Consider the following 19,385-nt stretch of genomic DNA (forward strand, 5'->3'; position numbering starts at 1 on the left):
AATCTACCAGTCACTATTCCCTGAAAGATGGGTATTTAATGAAAGATGATTGCCTATGCATCACCCAGGAGATGAGGAAAAAGATTTTGGGGGAATGCCATGCACCTCCCTATGCTGGACACAGAGGAATTACAGCAACAACTCTAGCACTAGAGAGGTATTTCTTTTGGCCAGGAATGCGGAAAGATATACATCAGTTTGTTACTGAATGCCTTACGTGTCAGAAAATGAAGTATGATAGACAGAAGGCACCTGGTCTACTTATGCCTCTTCCCGTGCCTCAGGCACCATGGGAAAATATTACAATGGACTTTATTTTTGATTTGCCGAGATCAAAGTCAGGGAATGATGGGATTTGGACTATCATTGATAGATTCAGCAAGCAAGCTCATTTCATTCCGGTTCGCAAAACCATAAAGGCAGATCATATGGCTAAGCTGTTCATGGCACAGATCTTTAAACATCATGGTATGCCTAAGTCCATTGTTAGTGATCGAGATCCCAGAATGACCAGTCTATTCTGGAGAGCTTTATTTGATAACATGGGGACGAATCTGAATTTTTCTTCTTCTTTTCATCCCCAGACAGATGGTCAAAGTGAAGTAGCAAATTCTACCATTTTGGATATGCTGAAATGCTACGTGGGTGACCAGAGTTCAGACTGGGAAAAGTACCTACCCTTAGTAGAGTTTGCTTACAATAATACAGTACATAGCTCTACAAGGAAAGCCCCTTTTGAAGTCATATATGGGAAGGTGATTTTGCCACCTATATTGAGGACTAAAGATGAAATATTTGCAGCTGATCAGTTTGTAAGAGACCTCCAGACAGCTTTCAGCCAAGTCCGGACAGCAATTGAAAGGTCTCAAGAGAAACATAAAAGGGCTGCAGATAAACATAGGAGACAGCTAGATCTCAAGGAAGGGGACTGGATACTTTTGAGGTTTGAAAAAGCTAGGCTCCGCAAGTTTAAAGGCAAACAGAAAGTGTATGCAAAGTTATCTCCCAGATATTATGGCCCTTTCAGGGTTACAGAGAGAATAAATGAGGTTGCATACAGATTAGCATTGCCAAAGCATTGGAGGATTCACAATGCATTCCATGTGAGTCTTCTAAAGAAATTTCAAGGACCAGAGCCTACAGAACCAGTATCAGAAGATCCACCAGAAGTGGATGAGCTGGAGGAAGTCCTTCAGCCAGAGCAAATTGTGTACCATACTGTACGTAAAGGCCCTCAGGGTAAGGAATTTTACAGGTATCTTGTAAAATTCAAGAATTATACCGCATTAGATGCCAAGTGGATGGACGAAGACATGTTATCCGATCATCCACAGCTTTTGGGTGTTTACAAGGAAGCTTTTCAGTTGAGGTCAACTGAATAGAAGCCGAGGGGATGTCACCATAATGTAAATATCCTAAGTCAAAGTACAGTTGACCATTTATTTGATCATAATTAAAGAGTTTTATATGTGTTAATTACGGTCAAAGAGTCATTTTAATGGTCAAAGGATTGACTACGGTCAAAGATACTTGACTCCAGTCAAGAAAACCTGACTGCGGCCAGAGAATGTTGACTTCGGTCAACAAGACTTGGCATGCGCCAAGAGGGGTTAACCCCGGTTAACCAAGATGTGCCAACCTCGGTTGGAGAGACTTGGCTATAATTAAGGCGCCTTGACCTTGGGTCGAAGCTCTTTAATTATAATCAAGAGTGTTGACTCCGGTCAACCAGAGAAAATATATATATATTTATTTATATATATATATATATTTGTTTAGATGTGCACATGTGTTCAGTGGGGACGCCCACCGTGACTAGGATTAGTCCACAGTGTATTATTTGCATGCAAAGCGCTAACAATTAATGGGTACCATGGTGGTGCGCTTTAATTAATTGTTGCAGGTACTAGGAAAGATTATTTTTTTTTCCTAAGCGAAATGGGAGCCTGACAAGCACCTAGGAGGCGGTTCGTGTGACCGAGAGCTTTGAAGACTCCAGAATGGCCCTTAGAGGCTTGTAATAGGATTTAGTCTAGATTTTAGACAAGTGGCATGTTGCCAATTTGAATGGGGCTTGAAGCTCTTGTAAAAGAAAGAATTCTTTTCACGTATTGGTATGAGAGACTTACGAGACAGCTTCATGCTGAACTTTTGTAACAGTTTTTCTGAAAGTAATAAAGACCTTCGGGGGGGTCCAGCCCGACAAATTTGTCCTAGGCCCTAATGTATGATTAGAGAGAGGGAGTGAGGGAGAGCTGTGGACAGTTTAATTCCGTCGTTGACGTGAAGCCATAGTTGTTTTATTCCCCTCCAGTTCGGTTGTAATAGGGCAGCCTTCACCGCTACAGTAGAGTGTGTCTGGCTTCGACAGTTACTTATAGATCTTGGTATTCGCCAGACATCCTCCACTATGGTCTACACTGACAGCCAGAGTGCTTTGGCCATTGCGCGTAACCCAGTGTTTCATGCGCGTACCAAGCACATTGAAGTTCACTATCATTATGTTCGAAAGCGGTTGTCAACACGAGACATAGAGTTGTCCTATCTTCCCACAGAGGACAACATAGCAGATCTGTTTACAAAGGCACTTCCTCGTCCCAAGTTCGAAGTCTTCCGACATGCTTTACACTTGGTTCCCTTTGTTACGTGATCTGACATACCTTGTACATTCATAGGTGGCTATATCTTTTTGGGATGAACATGTGCCACCATGACCAAAAAATACCAGGTATTCTGAGACGTTTCCAGAATACTTCAGCCCATACCATGGAGGGGGGTTTGTAGGCCATCTTCACCCAGTTCTAGTGATGCCCTATGGGCCCTGGTATGTGCCCTGTAGGCATAGTTATAGGCACTTAGTTTATTTTGTGCCTTTTATGCCACAGTCCTATGTGACACCTAGGGCACTTAGTCCTAGGGTCTAGCTACAAGTACTATGTACTTTCTTTTCATAATACTCTAGTTTTGACGTGACAGCTGATATCCTTCGACTCTTGTACCTTGTACTTGCTCTCGTTTATCGATCCTACATCAAGGACACCAGGGTAGAGGCGCACTGATCCCGTGACTGCCTCCCTTCGCTTCTAGCCGCCACAGCCCAACATACGGGCTGTGGTCGCCGTATAGTCACTGCACCAACTCAAGTGAAACCTAGACTCACTATGCACGCTCCTTTGGGAATGCCTCCCCAAGCTGCTTGGCCTCCATGCAAGCTTGGCAAACATCTAACTTGTCTACCATATGTGGAAATCCATCCCCAATCCAGCTTTCTACATCTCTCCAAGGGTTCCATAGCCCACATGCCCAAACCTCTCATGCCATAGTTTTGATGTACTTGCATCCGCTTGGACTACCCCTTGTACTATTGTCGGAAAGAGAGCTCTTGGGAAAGAGAATGTCGTGTGTCGTTCAGTGAGGAAGGGATGAAGCGAAATTGGATGGAAGAATGTCTTAGCGTGAAGGAATGTTTAGGAGAATGTCAACTTTTTTTGTTTGTACTTTAAATTCAAATCCTCCCGCACTTTTGTTTGCACTTTAAATTTAAATCGTCCCGCACTTCTATTTTGTAAGTTCAAATTTGAATCTCCCGGGGAAATTTTCTCCCAATCTCTTTATAAATTAGAATCCCTCTCATTTCAATTCTAACTTTCTTTCACTTCTCTCTCATTTGGATTCTCTTTTGGTAAGCTTCCGACTCTCTTCAAATTTCTCTTTTGTAACTCCCTAACTCCCTCTACAAATTAGTGATGTTGTAGAACCCAGCTTCTTAACCCTATCCTCTCTTTACCCGATTACCTCCTCCCTCACCCCACGCCTCTCCTCCTCCCCACCTAATCGACCTCTCTCCTCTTTGTTGGAAAGGTCACCTCCCCATCTGTAAGCCCCCAAATGAGGGAGCGTGGGGGAGGGAGACCTAGGGCAGAAGATGCCCAGAGAAGATAGAGAGAGGGGGCTGCCACATGGGCAGCACCTCACAAGAGAAGAAGGCTGCAACAGATGGCGCGAACTATAGTGCAGATGGCGGGGCATCCAAGTGATGGAGCGGGCCTGCAAGTGGGCAGATCAGAGTGGCGCAGCAGAGGCGGGACAGACCAGCACATGGGTCGGCCAGGAGAGAGGCTGGTTGGGCTGCTTTGAGGCAGCCAACCAGGCCTTATATAGGGCTGACCTAGGGGCTGGGCCCTTGCCTAGATTGGAGGGCCAAAAGCCCTAATAGTGTGGGCCATAAAGGCCTAGTTTTGTGAGCCCTTAAAGGGCTGGACCAGCAGCAGACTGGTCGGCCAGACAGACCAGCACATGGGTCGGCCAGGAGAGAGGCTGGTTGGGCTGCTTTGAGGCAGCCAACCAGGCCTTATATAGGGCTGACCTAGGGGCTGGGCCCTTGCCTAGATTGGAGGGCCAAAAGCCCTAAAAGTGTGGGCCATAAAGGCCTAGTTTTGTGAGCCCTTAAAGGGCTGGACCAGCAGCAGACTGGTCGGCCAGTATTAGGCTGGCTGGTCGGTTTTCTCAGCAGGCCTTAGGGCCTATATAAGGAGAGGCTCTTGGCCTCATTTAATATCTAGCATAGCCAGCAGTTCCAGGGCAGAAAGGAGCAGCAGGAAGCCTACTCTCTGGGCCTATCTACAGGAGGTGAGAGAGTGCAACAGGTGCTGCAGACTTAGCTCTAGGGAGAGGCTGGACCTTGGCTGTCTTCTAGGGCAGCAAGGTGCTGAGATCATCATACCTTCTGGAGCAGCCATTCACAAGCAGGTTGGAGCAGTGGAACAGGGACCTGTGTGCTGCAGACAAAGCTTGGCAGGGGCTGCCCACCTAGGCTGATTCACAGGCAGTAAGGTGGAGAAGAACACACTGGACGGAAAGTCTACAGACGCTCGAGGTGGAGCACGCGGGCTCGAGTCTAGAGATAGCCAGCAGATTGGAGAAGGACCTTGTGGTTAGATCAGAGGACCACACCATTGGTGGGACTCTGGATCTATCTATTTTGTATTGTGTCCATAGTTTTGGACGGAAATATATATTTTGGTGGTTTCTCTATCTAGCTGGTTCATTGTCTATTGATGAGTCTGCACATCTATATTATGCACATTAAGTTAAGAAGTTTGTGATTCCACACCCACACCACACTGTGTGAGCTCCTAGACATTACTATAAGTCTTCCACTGTGTGTACCCTCTGTTGGGTCATTTCTAACACTCTTCTCCTCCTAATCGACGTCTCTCCTCCTCCCCTCCTAATCGGCGTCTCCTCCTTCCCTCCTAATCGTCTCCTCCTCCCCTCCTGATCGACATCTCCTCCTCCCCATAACCCCCCTCTCCTTACCCCTGGCAGCCACGGCCGCGGCCACCGAGGAGTAAGGGGAAGGGGGGGGGGGGCCCTCCTCGACAGCCGCGGCAGCCAGGGCATAAGGGGAAGGGGGGAGAGGGAGGGGTCGAGGGATAAGGGAAAGAGGTTGGGAAGACATAATATTAATTACTTAAGTAATTACTTTTTAATATTAATTAATTTATTTTTATAATTCAATTATTTTATGTTAGTTCATAATTTTATTGGGAAAAAATATAAAAATAAAATACCCTATTATGCACTAAACGTTTTCACAGACGTTTCGAGATGGCCCTAGAATGTTTCCGAAACCCAAAACCCGTTTTGATTCTTGAAACTCCTTGACTACTATGACCACAGATGCTTTTGGTGGTTCTTTTATCCCTTGCATTCTTTCATATTGAAAGCATATACTTTCTCATCTCAAATGGAATGGCAGGATGCCTTGCTTGGAAACTCTTTGAGGGCTGAGTGCCTACATTGGTCCGAGGCCTTTGCAATTCCTTTGGTCTTACAATAGTCTCATCGTTCTTATTTTATATGTTTGAAAGGCATATGCCTTGTGGATGATGTATTAGATGCAAATGGCATGGTCTTAACCTTCCCAGCTACAATCGAACAGTTTGGGTTGGGATAGCATTATAGACCCTTATGGCACATATTATCTCATATGTTATATAATATCCAACAATACCACGTCTTCAGATTATAGACCGTCTGAAAGATTGGGTCATTCAATCCGATGATCCGGCTTGTCAATCGTTGTTGTTGACAGATATCACAGTTGCAACCTTGTCCAGGGTTCTACTCCCTCCACCTTGGGTTCATGCAAACCGGATTTGGTCTATGAATCGTCCTCCTCGGTGGTGGAGAAAAAGGTCGTGACAAATTTAGGATTCCAAAATCCCTCTTTGTCAGCAGCTTTTCTTTTGGCGAGTTTTGCTAGGGGTTGTGCCTTTCGGACTTGGCATATTGCTCGGGATATTTATCACCTATGTCTATCTTCTCGAGAATCAATGTCTCATCTTTTTTGGCATTGCCCTCACACTCGTGACTTCTTCTCTTCTTGCAAGAACGACCTCATATCACTTCACTAGTGCTTGGCTTGGTACACTATTGGGCACTATGGACTCTATGGAAGGATCGGAACCATAGGGTTTTTGGTGACTTCCCTCCCTTCTTTCGAGCGTCTTTTGTCGTACAATGAACTTTTCTAATTTTGCAACATCTCCTCTCCTTGAAGAATGCTTAATATTTGTGTGTGTGTGTGTGTGTGTGTGTGTGTGTATCCGCTTGCTTTACAAGAACCTCGCCGTCCTTACTTTATTTCGTTTAAAGGGATCAATATTGTTGTTGATGTTATTCATGATGATGGCTCTATGCTTCCCTTTTCTCTGGCAGCCACACAGTATGGTTTGGGTTCTCATTATCGTACTTTGTGGCAGCAAATCACTTGTATGCTTTCACCTTTGGTCCCAATTCCCCCTTTGGAAATCCAGGATCCATTAGAGGATTGGACATTGACTTCCCTTGGGTCCTCCTCTCATCCTTTAAGGCTATCTTAGATTACTATGCCTACATTATACAAAATCCTTTTGCATTAACCTTGGGTTTTAGAAAGGGGTAATTCTGTTTGGCGACTGAATCGGCCAGCTAAGTGGTAGAGGAAAAGACTGCGGGAACTTTGAGCATACAAGGTTCCACTTCGGCAACAGCTTTTTTTATGACGAGTGCTTCTGGGAATTTTTCCATCTGGACAGTTGCTGGCCCGTAGGCACATTGCTCCTGCTTTGTCATCGCTGTCTGATTTCTCAGGAGACTGTGCCTCATTTATTCTGGCATTGCCTGTCTTCTCGGCAGTTTCTGGATTCTCTTCGATAGAGGCTACGAGCGAGATTCCGAACTTTTCTCTTTGGGAAATTTTTCTAGCTCTTTGGTTTTCATCCACAGCGACCAGAGTTTCATCTTCTCTTTGTTTGGGCTTGCTATCGGGCACTTTGAACTTTATGGACAGACTCCAACTGTAAAGTCTTTAGTGATCCCAATTTTTCTTTGTTTGGTTTCTTTAAGCGTTCTCTGCAACAATCTTTCTTTGATTGCTTGCAGACTCGCCAGATAGATCAGGATGTATATTTGGCTTATACTGACATCTTCAGTTGATGCTTTTTCTAACGCCTCTTTTTTGAGGTGACTATTCTTGTAATATAATCAATCAAAACTTTCACTATTTAAAAATGTGTGTGTGTGTGTGTGGTGTGTGTGTGTGTGTGTGTGTGTGGTAGAGTGGAAACGAGCGATGGAGCCCTCCTCCTCTACCTCACTAGCCTCGTCTCCCTCCCCGCTCCTGTCCGTACAGCCAGCTTCGTCATCTTTTCTGCCTTCCGTATAGCTGCCGTCAGCTGTACACTCTTCCATACCGTTTCTGTGCAGCCCGCTACCCCCCGTCCAGACCCCCGTACAGTTTCCTGTCCAATCTCCGTACCCTTTGCAACCTCAAGTACGGACTTCCATACCTGTTGTATGGCCATCCGTACAAGATGTACGGTCGACCGTACAGACCCCTAAACAATTTCCTGTACAGCCTCTGTACCCCTTGCAGCCCCCCGTACGGCCTTCCGTACCCACTGTACGGCCATCCGTACATGCTGTACGGTCAACCGTACAGCCTGTACGGCCAATTGTGCAGCCCCTTTCCTCCTCTTTTGTCTTCTACCTCTGCCTCTCCCACTCGTGTCTTTCTTCGGCGGAAGCATGGTGGTTTGTCTGCCTCGCCTTTGATCAAATTAGCAAAGCTGGATATTTCCGATGGCCCTTCTTCTTCCCTCCAGCTGGATCTTCTTCGCCAATTGTGCTCTACCTCAGTCGCAGAAGTTCCTTCATCGAATTCTCCACTTGTTTGTTCCTTGGATTCTGCCCTTTTGGTCTCTGGTCTTCGACAGGCTCAGCAATTTGGCGTCTGCCTCTACTTCATGGGCAGGGTTTTATCTTCGGCTCAGATTCGTCTTTGGGCTGATGTTGCAGTGGGTCCGGATTGTATTTCTTCCTTTGTCTTTCTGGGCAAAGGATTATATTATGTTGCAGTGGGTCCGGATTGTATTTCTTCCTTTGTCTTTCTGGGCAAAGGATTATATTATGCCCACTGCTCTTCGACTGAGGTGGTAGAGCGCCTTGTCAGTCATGCTGGTGTTCCCGGGGCTGGTTTCTTCGCCTATGTTATGCCCTAGGATCCACTTTTCGATCCTTCTGCAACCCTTCTGACTCATTGTCCAGTTTGGATTACTCTCAAAGCGCTGCCTATGCCTCTCTTTCAGCATCTTCCAACTCTTACAGCTTTTCTGGGAAGGCCTCTTCATGTTCCGAGACAGGAGTTCTTGCAAGCCTCCCATGATGTTCATTTTTGCATTTTGTGGGACATGATGCAGCCTGTACCATCTACTTTGGATCTTGATTTGGGATTTGCCCATCTGCTTCGCATCAGACTCCACTTTGCATCTTTTCCCACTGCATGTTATCGGTGCCAACAGGTTGGCCATTTTGCCCGTGCTTGCCCTTCTACATCCAGACCCAGTCCTCCTGCTCCTTCAACTGTCAAGGTTACTCTCCCTTCTCCTCTGGTTTCTACTAAGGCTTCTTTGGTAAAGCCCTCTACTGCACTGAAGCACTACTAGAGGAAGGTTGATAAATCACAGGCAAATCTCCCTCTTGCTGAAGAAGCTCAAGATTGCACCCTTGTTGAGCACCATCAGTTTCTTTCTACTCGGGATATGGAGGTACCTCTTGCAGAGGGCATTTTACAGGATGATTTACAGGCTCTCTCTCAGGATGCTGCTTCTGCTCTCACTCAGATTGATCCTCCGAATGAAGCTCAAATGTTAATCCCTGTTTTATCAGCTGCAGCCTCTTCATCGGAAGATACGGATGTTGATTCAGCTTCTCAGCCTTTGCTGCCTGTGCCAGAGTTTTCTTCTGTCAGGGATGCAGAAGTACCCTTTTTACTGGAATCTTTTCATCCCATGTTACAACAGGTTTTTGACCCTCTGATTCAAAAGTTTCGCATACCAGCCTGTATCAAGAAGAATCATAAGGGCAGAAAACAGCTTGTTTTTATTGATGGTGTGGTTTCATCACTACAAAAGTTTTTACAAAGCAACAACTTGAAGCTGGAGGATGCTGTGTTTGATCCTCCTCCAGCTTAATATGTCACTTTTACTTGGCTAACTCATGACTTTTGCTCTAAGGTTTTAATTGTAAAACTTTTTTCTTGTACTTATTGGTGGGTTTTTACCTCTTTTGAGGTTTCCCACACAGAAATATAAAGATTTCACTAAGAAAAAAAAGTGTGTGTGTGTGTATGTGTGTGTGTGTGTGGTGTGAGAGAGTCCAATGGAGAGCTTTGAAGCCCCTGCAGCCCTGGTCAACCCTCCATCCCCCTCTGTTCCCTCCCTCGTTTTGCCTGTACAGCCCCCATCTTCCACCTTGCAGCCTTCATCGCCATCCGTACAGCTCCTCTCAGCTGTACAGAATACCCCCCCGACCCCTGCAATTATCTACACAGCCTTCGGTTCAGCCCTTCGTACAACCCTCTGTCCAGGCAGACGTGGTGCAAACGCCCGTACCTACAAAATCTGTACAGGTTTCCCCGCCCGTACAGCCCGTACAGGATCCCCAAACATCTTTTGTTTTTTCTGCTTCCTCTATTCCTCCTGCTCGAGTCTTCATTCAACGAAAGCACGGTGCTTTGCCTTCTTCATCCTCTTTCAAATCGGCAAAGCTTGATCTCGCAGATGGCCCTTCTTCTTCCCTGCAACTGGATCTTCTGCGTTCAATTATGCTCAGCCTCTGTCACAGAGGTCCCTTCATCAGTTTCCCCATTTGTTTGTTCTTTGGATTCTGCCCTTCTAGTTTCAGGTCCGACACGCTCAGCAGTTTGGAGTCTGTCTCTACTTTATGGGCAGGGTTCTTTCTGCCGCTCAACTTCGTCGTTGGGCTGAAGCTGCAATGGGTCCGGATTGAATTTCCTCCTTTGTCTTTCTGGACAAAGGATTTTATTATGCCCACGTTTCTTTGACTGATGTGGTGGAGCGGCTAGTCAATCGTGCTGGTGTTCCTGGGGCTGGTTTCTTCGCTTATGTGATGCCCTAGGATCATAGTTGTAAGGCACGTTAAGACACGACACGTTAGACATGCTTTAGACACGAGTGTCTAAAGTGTCTTAAAGATAAGACACGTAAGACACGTTTTCCAGTTATAATAATATTAAATAAATATTAAATTTAAAAATAGAAGTATGTATAAGTACAACTTGGTAGCATGCTGCATGACTAGCTGCTAGTTTTAAGTTTTAACATTTTAGAAGTACAATGTAGTTGAGAGTGAAGACTTCTCAATGCTCACTTGTCAATTAAGACTTAAAAGTTAAATGCCAAGACTCGAGACTTAAAAGTTAAAAGTTAAGACTCGAGACTCATGGGCTTGCAAGTCATGACTCACAACTTTAAGGTTTAAAGTGCAAACCAACAATTTGACATTCAAAATTCCAAATTACAACTTAAAAAGAGCCTAGAGGCCGGAGGGCTACATAGATGATAGACTGATAGTCAATCATCATAGATCAATAAAGTTTAAACATATGTCATAAATAACTCGGCCAATGCCACATGAAACTTGAATGAAATCTGAATCCTCATGCATATAACTGAATGGAAAACTTTTGAATCTCAAGAGTCAAGTCTCTCAAGACTCATCCTAGTCTGAATCTGCTAGGTCACTGCCACTGCTGGATCCAAAGTCACCATCAGTGATAGTCTTACCCTCACTATCATACTGTGGCTCCTCAGGCACCTCATCCTCCTCCTCCTCCTCCTCATCCTCCCCCTCCTCCTCGTCCAAGGCAGACCGCATAGGTGTATCTGACGAGGTACTGGCCATAGCCACGGCTCTCCCATGGCCACGTCGGATGGCACGACCACGACCTCGTGCTCCTCTTCCACCACTCCTGCCTCTGACTCTGCCTCTACCTCTGCCCCTGCCCTCTGATGTGTCCCTCTGTGCTGGAATAGCAATGGCTGATGATGCTGATCTACAACGTGAACGAGTGACTCGTCTATCTATGGTCTCTAGCTCTCTATGTAGCTGTGCATATATCTCCTCCTCATCAGCTTCAACTCTAGCATAAGTAGGCAACTTGGTTATGTCAATGCTTGTAGGATCCACCTGCAACAACATTTAGAAGCATATGTTATTATGTTCAATGTTCATTGTTATGATTTCAATTTCCTAGATATATTTAGAATCGAAATCATAGATGATAGAACTGTGAACATGTTACAATAGACTCAAGCTACCAATGTTACCTGCATTGGACCTGCCAAGTTTTTAAGCTTTCTTATAAGCCTCAAGTTTGCACGGCAGTATACTAAGCGCTCGAGTTGCCTTGTGCTTAACTTGTTCCTTATTTTCGTATGGATCAAAGAGTAGGAGCTCCAGTTCCTCTCGCATGCTCCTGCTGCACATTCCTTTTGCCATTTGGTTCCAAATCCCGATTGGCATTTACAAATCGAGATTAAAGGAGTGAGAATCAAGATCAATCATCATCTACATTTACAGTTTACCTAACCAAGAATAGCAAATGCCAAACTTCAAAGATATATGTCTCAGCTCTCACCTGAGATAAAATCCGGAGAGCCAACTTCCGCACTCGAGGAGTGGAGTAGCCATATGTCTCCCACCACTCAATTGGCTTCACACAAATCTCTTTCCTTCTAGACGTGGGTCTAGAGAAGACACCCACACTATTCTGATACTACGAAAGCTCCAAGTCCAGCTCCAATTGCTCATTCTCTGAAAAAACCCTCCCTATGTAGGCATCTCTATCCGCCAATAACTCTGGCTTATTGAATAAATCAGCTGACTTAAACAGTGGATGCAAAAGTGTTGCAAGCCCATGGATGGGCCTACACATGAACTGCCATCTCGTATCCACTAGAGACCTTATTTCTTCCAATCTACATATCAACATAATTTGTAAATTATAATAAACACTGATAATGGATTTATGATAAGTGATGATTCATTACTTATTAATATAATGGACATAGACCAACCTTACCTCTCAGGTGCGAGGGAGTTACATGTACTCAGCGAAACACGCAACTGCTCCATGAAATGATGGACCAAGCCAAGAGTACTTCCCTCCATATCAGTCACCCGCAAGACAGCGAATAAAGGATGGAGAGCTTTCACTATGGACTCCATGTCAGTCCAAAGTGAGTGATCCAAGCACATCCTCTGTACTGTCATGCTCTCTGCCCTGGTAGAGTCAAGCCACTCTAACCACATCCGAGACACCACTGTCTATCGAAGAGCTGCATGCACTGCAAGAAGGCGCTCCAAAACAATGTGCATGTATGCAAAGCGTGTCTTCGATGGCCAGACAATTTCCAAGTTGCTATGCTCCCTGAATATGGCCAAGGCCTTGGGCTTCTTCTTAAAGAAGGCTGCAATGGTACTAGCAGTCTGCATCACACTAGCAATCCAAGGGAGCCGACCGATGTCCTCCATGAGAAGACCTAGGCAATGTGAAGCACAAGGAGTCCATACAATGGAAGGAAACTCTGCCTCCACAAGCTCTCCATTACTTGCATTGTCTGTAACAACTTGGACCACATTCTCAGGCCCTATCTCGATGATAGTTGCTCGGATATGCTGAAAAATGACTTCACCTGTAGTGCTAGCACCTCCTCGACCTGTATCAACAGCTTTCAAAAAATAGGTACCAAGGCATGAGGATACCAATATATTAATGATGCCCCTCCTCCTAACATCACTCCAACCATCAGACAGAATGCTGCAACCAAATTTCTTCCATCCCTCCTTGATAGGATCAAGAGCTTTGTTAATTCTACCTATCTCCTCCTCCAACACAGATGTCCTGATCGCACCATGTCACACCTGTCCATGTATCTGTAGCTCCCACAGCTGCCACTGCCTTGATCATCCTCTTCCACTGTGGTGTTTGTAGGACATTGAAAGCAAAATTGCATTCAATCACAGTCCTCCCAATTTCAATATCTGCCAAACGCTGCCGCTCTTTTTGCCAAGACTGTGTGGACAATGCACCTGATAAAGTCCCCTGGTGCTTTTTCGAAGTAGCCATAGTGGTGGATGGTGGTGAGGATGTAGCAAAAGCAATGCCCTCTTTCCTGGCCCTCTTCTCTGCATGAGAGGAACCAATAGCACTAGAGTCACTATCCATAGCATCATCAAGGTTGATAGTGTGAGACTCACGCCCCAACAAATCCTCATCTTGCAAGGCAGCAGGCATGGTACTAGGTCCACCACAAAGTTTTGGATGATCCCTGATAACTTTCTGCGCAATCTCAAAAGGAACAGAAGTACATCCACCAATTCCCCTACCACCAAGTCCAGACACATGGAGAATAAGACGTGTCGCTGAGCTCACAAAAGGCTCGCCACAATAATTGCATTTCCACTCTTTGTTTCCTGACCCCGTTGCCACAGCGGGGTTAATCATAGTGGTATGGATCCCCCAAAGTGGATTTGGAGGTTTAGGCATGGTAAATCTCTGCTGCTATGCTGTAATTCTCTGTTGCTATGCTGTAATTCTCTGCTGCTATGACCTGCGACCTGTCATGTTGGCATGCACACGAGCATAATTCAATATAAATTTTGGGAGAAGTAGAACAAGCAAGTAAACTACAATCTATAGACTAATTGTGTTGAGAAATGCACATGCCAAGCAAGCTGCAATAGAAGCTTCAAGGCTCAAGCATTAAGCAGTAACAAGTCTCATACATAAGGTGCTATGCAGCCCTAAGGAGGCCAAATTAATTAGGGCTTTCAGCCCATACTTTGCCCCCTTTAAATTTACTGTTATACTAGCAGGCTCTTATATGAAACAAACCCAGAAGGGGGCCAACTTTCTTAGGGCTTTCAGGAATCAGCCCATAATTGCCCCAATTTTTTGGGAAAGGAGAAAGCAAGATGCAGAGTGGAGCCTTCAAAAACAGCACTATATAACGAGATAAAAGAAGGCTGAAGCAAATGATGCAGTGTGCACAATGCGAACCTGAAGGCAGGCTGAGCTCCCCAGCCTCCAACGTTGATGCTCGTCACCCAAACCAGCAGGCTGCAGAAGGTGCCAAAAATCTTCTTTAGCATCTTCCAACTCTTGCAGGTTTTTTGGGAAGGCCTCTTCATGTTCTGAGACAGGAGTTCTTGCAAGCTTCCCGTGATGTTCGCCTTTGCATTGTGGGATATGATGCAGCCCATGCCATCTACTCTAAATCTTGATTTGGGAATTGCCCATCCAATGCGCATCAGGCTATATTTTGCATCTTTTCCCACTGCATGTTATCGGTGCCGCCATGTTGGTCATTTTGCACGTGATTGCCCTTCTACATCCAGGCCCATTCCTCCTGCTCCTTTAGCTGTCAAGGTTACTCTCCCTTCTCTGGTTTCGGCTATGGCTTCTTTGGAGAAGCCTTCTACTGCTCCGAAGCACTACTGGAGGAAGGTAGATAAATCACAGGCAAATCTTCCTCTTACTGAAGAAGCTCACGATTGCACCCCTGTTGAGCACCATCAGTCTCCTTCTACTCAGGACATGGATGTACCCCTTGCAAAGGGGATTTTACAGGATGATATGCATGCTCTCTCTCAAGATGCTGCCCCTGCTCTTACTCACGTTGATCCTCAGAATGAAGCTCAAATGCTAAGTCTTGCTTTATCAGATGCAGCTTTTTCGTCGGAAGATACCGATGTTGATTTAGCCTCTCTGCCTTTGATGCCTGTGCCAGAGTTTTCTTCTGTCAGGGATGCAGAGGTACCTTTTTTACTGGAATCTTTTCATCCCATGTTACAATAGGTTTTTGACCCTATGATTCAAAAATTTCGAGTACCAGCTTATATCAAGAAGAATCACAAGGACAAAAAACACTTGTTTTTATTGATGGTGTGGTTTCATCATTGCATCAGTTTTTACAGAGCAATAATTTGAAGCTGGAGGATGCTGTGTTTGATCCTCCTCCAGCTTGATATGTAACTTTTTACTTGGCTGCCTCATGACTTTTGCTCTCAGGCTTTACTTGTAAATTTTTTCCTTATACTTATTGGTGGGTTTTTACCTCTTTTGAGGTTACCCACACAAAAATATAAGATTTCATTATTAAAAAAAAGTGTGTGTGTGTGTGTGTCTTTCTGCTCCCACATATCTCCTCTATTACAGCTCTCTTGGGCAAAGTGTTGCATCTTCCCAAGCAGGATTTTGTGGTTTTGAGTAGGGACGTCCGAATCTGTCTTGTGGGATATGGAGCAGGCCATACCTTCATGTTTAGATCTTGATTTTGGTCTGGCCCATCCTTTTCGCATTCAGTTAAAATTTGCTTCCTTCCCGAATGCGTGTTACAAATTCAAGCAGGTTGGTCATTTTCCTCGGTATTGCCCTGCATCCTTAAGTCAATCGAACTGTGTAAAAGGCGCTTTGCCCCTCCCTCAAGTTCCTACTCCTCTCCAGCATGAAAAGTTAGTACAGCCCAAGCATAAAAAAGAATGGAGACGGGTGAACCCTCAAGGGAAAGCTTATGTTGCAGTGTCTTCGTCGGTTCCTTTGTCAAATCCATTCCAGACTCTTTCTTTCCAAAATACCCTTATGCCAGACTCTCAGTTGCAGAAGTCTCAAATGGCTCCTCTTGATGATCCTTCTTCCTCCATGGCTTCCATATCTTCCATTGTTGATATCTCTGATCTTCAGGAGCCTGCACCGCAGACTTTTGAGTTACATGTGGATATATCTCCCTCGGATATAGTTCCTGATGGTCATGAGGATTTGAACATGGATTTGAAAGAACAGGACACACAGGTGGATCTCTCTCCTTCCGATTTAGTTGATGATGATACAGTGGAAAAGACTATGGATTGGAGAGTGCAAGATACTACAGATGCTTCTCCTCAACCTTTATAATTGAGGATATGCATCCTATGTTGCAACAGGTTTTTGACCCAATGATTGAACGGTTCCGTCTTCCTACTTATGTCAAGAAGAATCACAAAGGTCTTTAAAAATTACATTTTATTGATGGCACTGCTACTTCACTCAATGCTTTTTTGGTACAACAAGGAGGATATTGTCTTTATGTCACCACCTGGAGGCGTGTAAATTCATATTTTCCTCCTTTCGTTTTTGGGGGTTTTTTGTTATCTGCATTCCCTATCTCTACTAGATAGGTGTTCCTTTTGTACTTTTCTCTTTTGTACTTCATGGTGGGTTTCACCTCTTTTTTAGGATTCCCACACAGTAATATAAAGTATTAGCACACCAAAAAATGCGTGTGTGTGTGTGCGCGTGTGTTGTAGGCCATCTCATGGGCTATCCATAGATGCCACTTATACCTTGGTATGAGCCTTGTAGGCCTAGTTATAGTCAGTTAGGACTATTGGTACAGTTAGTTTATGTACCATCTAGGTTAGTTAGGACACTTAGTTCAGTTAGGGCAGTTAGCCCTAGGGTTTTGTTATGTTGGCTCTCCCTTGAGCCTCCACACTTCAGTTTTGCAAGAATCTATTACAGCATCTCGTTTTTCTCCTTTGCACTTCCATTTTTGAGCTTCCATTGCTTCCAACACCCAACATTGGTATCAGAGCAAGTCGGGAATCCTTTCCCTCAACCATTGACAGCTTTCCCAAGCTGTTTGGCAGCCTTTGGAGCATAGATATGCATACAACCATGCAAACAAAACCAGCTATGTAAGGGGGCCAATGCAGGTGCGTGTGTGTATATCTTCCTTGAGAACACCCAAATGCTCTACAACAGCAATTATGATGGTATGGAACAATCCTTAGGTAAGTTGACCTACTCCCTGCACCTATCATATTGTGGTAGCCTTCAATCCAAACTCGCAGAAAACAAAGAAGATCGCATGTACAAACATTGCTTGTGCAGAGTTAACTCGCTCACACAAATGCTACAAGATGAGCTTAAAATGTCGAAAAACCAATGTATCCCAATTGGTGTCCAACGAATCAGATTAAATGCCTTCACACCTTGTAAAACGTTTCCACTGCAAAGTTCGGATTTGCTCCTATGGTCACTGTAAGGAATGCCACCTCCACTGCAAACAGTCGCAACAAATGTGCCAAATCAACTGTCCAGATGCTGCGTACATTTCAAGCAAATGAAGCTTCAGTATATTTGACTGCTGCTGTACATACAACATATATAAGCCCAAACGTATTGCCTATCTCAACCATTTTACTGAGTTTCATCCCATTACTAAACCCATGTTCTCCCCTACGCAAAACAATCCCAACATTTTTCTGATACATCAACAAGCAAGTAACCCATGTCTTCGGCAACTTGTATTGCTGTACCAAATCTTGAGGTACAATCATATCTCCCTATTCCCCTGTACAAACCAACCCGTGCAACTAATCGTCTTGTAAAAATTCATCCTTTCAGCCCAATCCATACAAACTATCAGAAGAACTCAGTGAGGAGTGTCATTCTGCCTGTGGTACCATACGAAATAAAAAGTGCACACCTCATAACCTTTATTTTTGTGTACTTTATATATGTGTAAGGTCAATCCAATGTGCCCGACCTTCAGGCTCACTCGATGCCATTTTTCAGATCCACCAGATTATGAGAGAGTGAATTTTTCAACCTTGAGACCATTCCATACCTTGAAGTACAACATAGCTGACCCAACGACCTAATGTCATAACCTTCTATACCCATTGTTTTCAAGACCATCAATACACACGCCAAACCACAATCCCAGCTGCACAATTGACGAACATGAGGAACCTGCAGCAAGCAAACAGCATGCAGGGTTTACTCCTCAAATGCTTTCAAGCTTGCAAATTAAAGTGGTTCAAAGACAAGACTGAGCTATAGCTTCCTTGCCTAAATTGCCATCCTGTAGACAGGCTAGGAAAAACTCACATTAACAAATTGAACACGAGGAAGAGGTGCACTGAAGTCCATCAATGGAGAATAAGAAGAATTCCAAGAGTGGCTTTTCAGCAATGAAGCCGCCACCCAACCACCATTTTCAGTGAAACACTTTTTCTCCGATGATATGCGAGATAGCCTGGCAAGTTGAGGCCGCTCCGCCAATCCTGCATCCATCCTTTGGATATCTATGTTTTTAGGAGAGCACATCCGTTTAGAAATTCTGGGCAGTCGCACCACAACGTATCAACCACATCGTCCACCTAATGGAAAAAAGAACATGAGAATTATGTTTGCAGGCCCACAAGTGCCTTGATTTAGCATTATAAGAAACATGGAACAGGGAACCTTGACTCATACGAAAACTAGAGGACTACGTGAAGAATGTCATTCGAAGAGTTGCCGATTAGTTAAGGTACACTTGTGACAAACAACTTTCCGCGCCGAACGGACTTTCCGTCAGACGAACCACAAATTTATGTTCCGGCCTACTTAGGTCACCAAAGTCTCTGGCTTTCTAGCCGTCTTCTACTGTCACCAAGCATAGGCAGTTAGTGGGAAGGAGGAAACAAAAGCGGTATCCAGTTTACAGGGCTCAACGCACAAGTGGACGTAACTGTAAGTAGCAAATGGAAAGACGAAAGTGGAACGTACTCTGGATTTGAATGCGCAGTAGATAAAATGAGATGCTCTAACCGGACCTTAACGTAGATGACAGCGCTAGCAATGAGAATGTTGGCACGATGGAGAAAAAGGAATTTGGCTCAAAACACACAGAGAGAGGTCGTTAACCCAGGTTAAGCGTTGACTCGAACGCGGTCCATGTTTTTTTTTTTTTTGGCCCGGAGGGGTTTTGTGGGAAATTGTATTTCCCATATGGTTTTTCGGGGAATTTGGTGGGTCATTCATCCTATGTGGAAGGTTGTAATTTCCCACCTTTCCCCAAAGCATTTTGTATTTGTTGGAAAAGAGTGAGGGCCTCCTCCTTATGACATGCAAACATGTCCACATCATAGGAAAGTCTAGAAATGGTGGGAAATATTACTATTTCCCATGCTCTCAATTTCCCACCATATCATTACCCCTTTAGCTT

The 19,385-nt window shown here is 44.7% G+C and overlaps 1 protein-coding gene and 1 pseudogene across 7 annotated transcripts in view; both read right to left on the minus strand.

Moving 5' to 3' along the window:
• Window positions 1-19,051, minus strand: part of LOC147895574 (guanylyl cyclase 1) — a 37,050-nt gene extending 17,999 nt beyond the window's left edge. For 3 of the 7 annotated variants that reach the window (XR_015541957.1, XR_015541956.1, XM_087383383.1), the window contains exons 1-4: window positions 18,670-18,936; window positions 18,284-18,555; window positions 18,021-18,145; window positions 17,383-17,494 (exon numbers count right to left, since the gene is read on the minus strand). Coding sequence is in view for 5 of the 7 variants with exons in the window: in XM_087383383.1 (XP_087239509.1) it covers window positions 17,383-17,494; window positions 18,021-18,145; window positions 18,284-18,502 (456 nt within the window). In the remaining 2 variants the exon portion in view is untranslated. The other 4 variants (XM_087383385.1, XM_087383386.1, XM_087383384.1 and 1 more) reach the window with 4 other exon arrangements.
• Window positions 12,254-13,855, minus strand: LOC147895575 (uncharacterized; annotated as a pseudogene).
• Window positions 19,052-19,385: the final 334 nt, after the last annotated feature.

This window comes from Dipteris shenzhenensis, chromosome 13 (assembly GCF_047967505.1).
Source record: "Dipteris shenzhenensis isolate YYH24624 ecotype China chromosome 13, Dip_SZ_1.0, whole genome shotgun sequence".
Classification (NCBI taxonomy): domain Eukaryota; kingdom Viridiplantae; phylum Streptophyta; class Polypodiopsida; order Gleicheniales; family Dipteridaceae; genus Dipteris; species Dipteris shenzhenensis.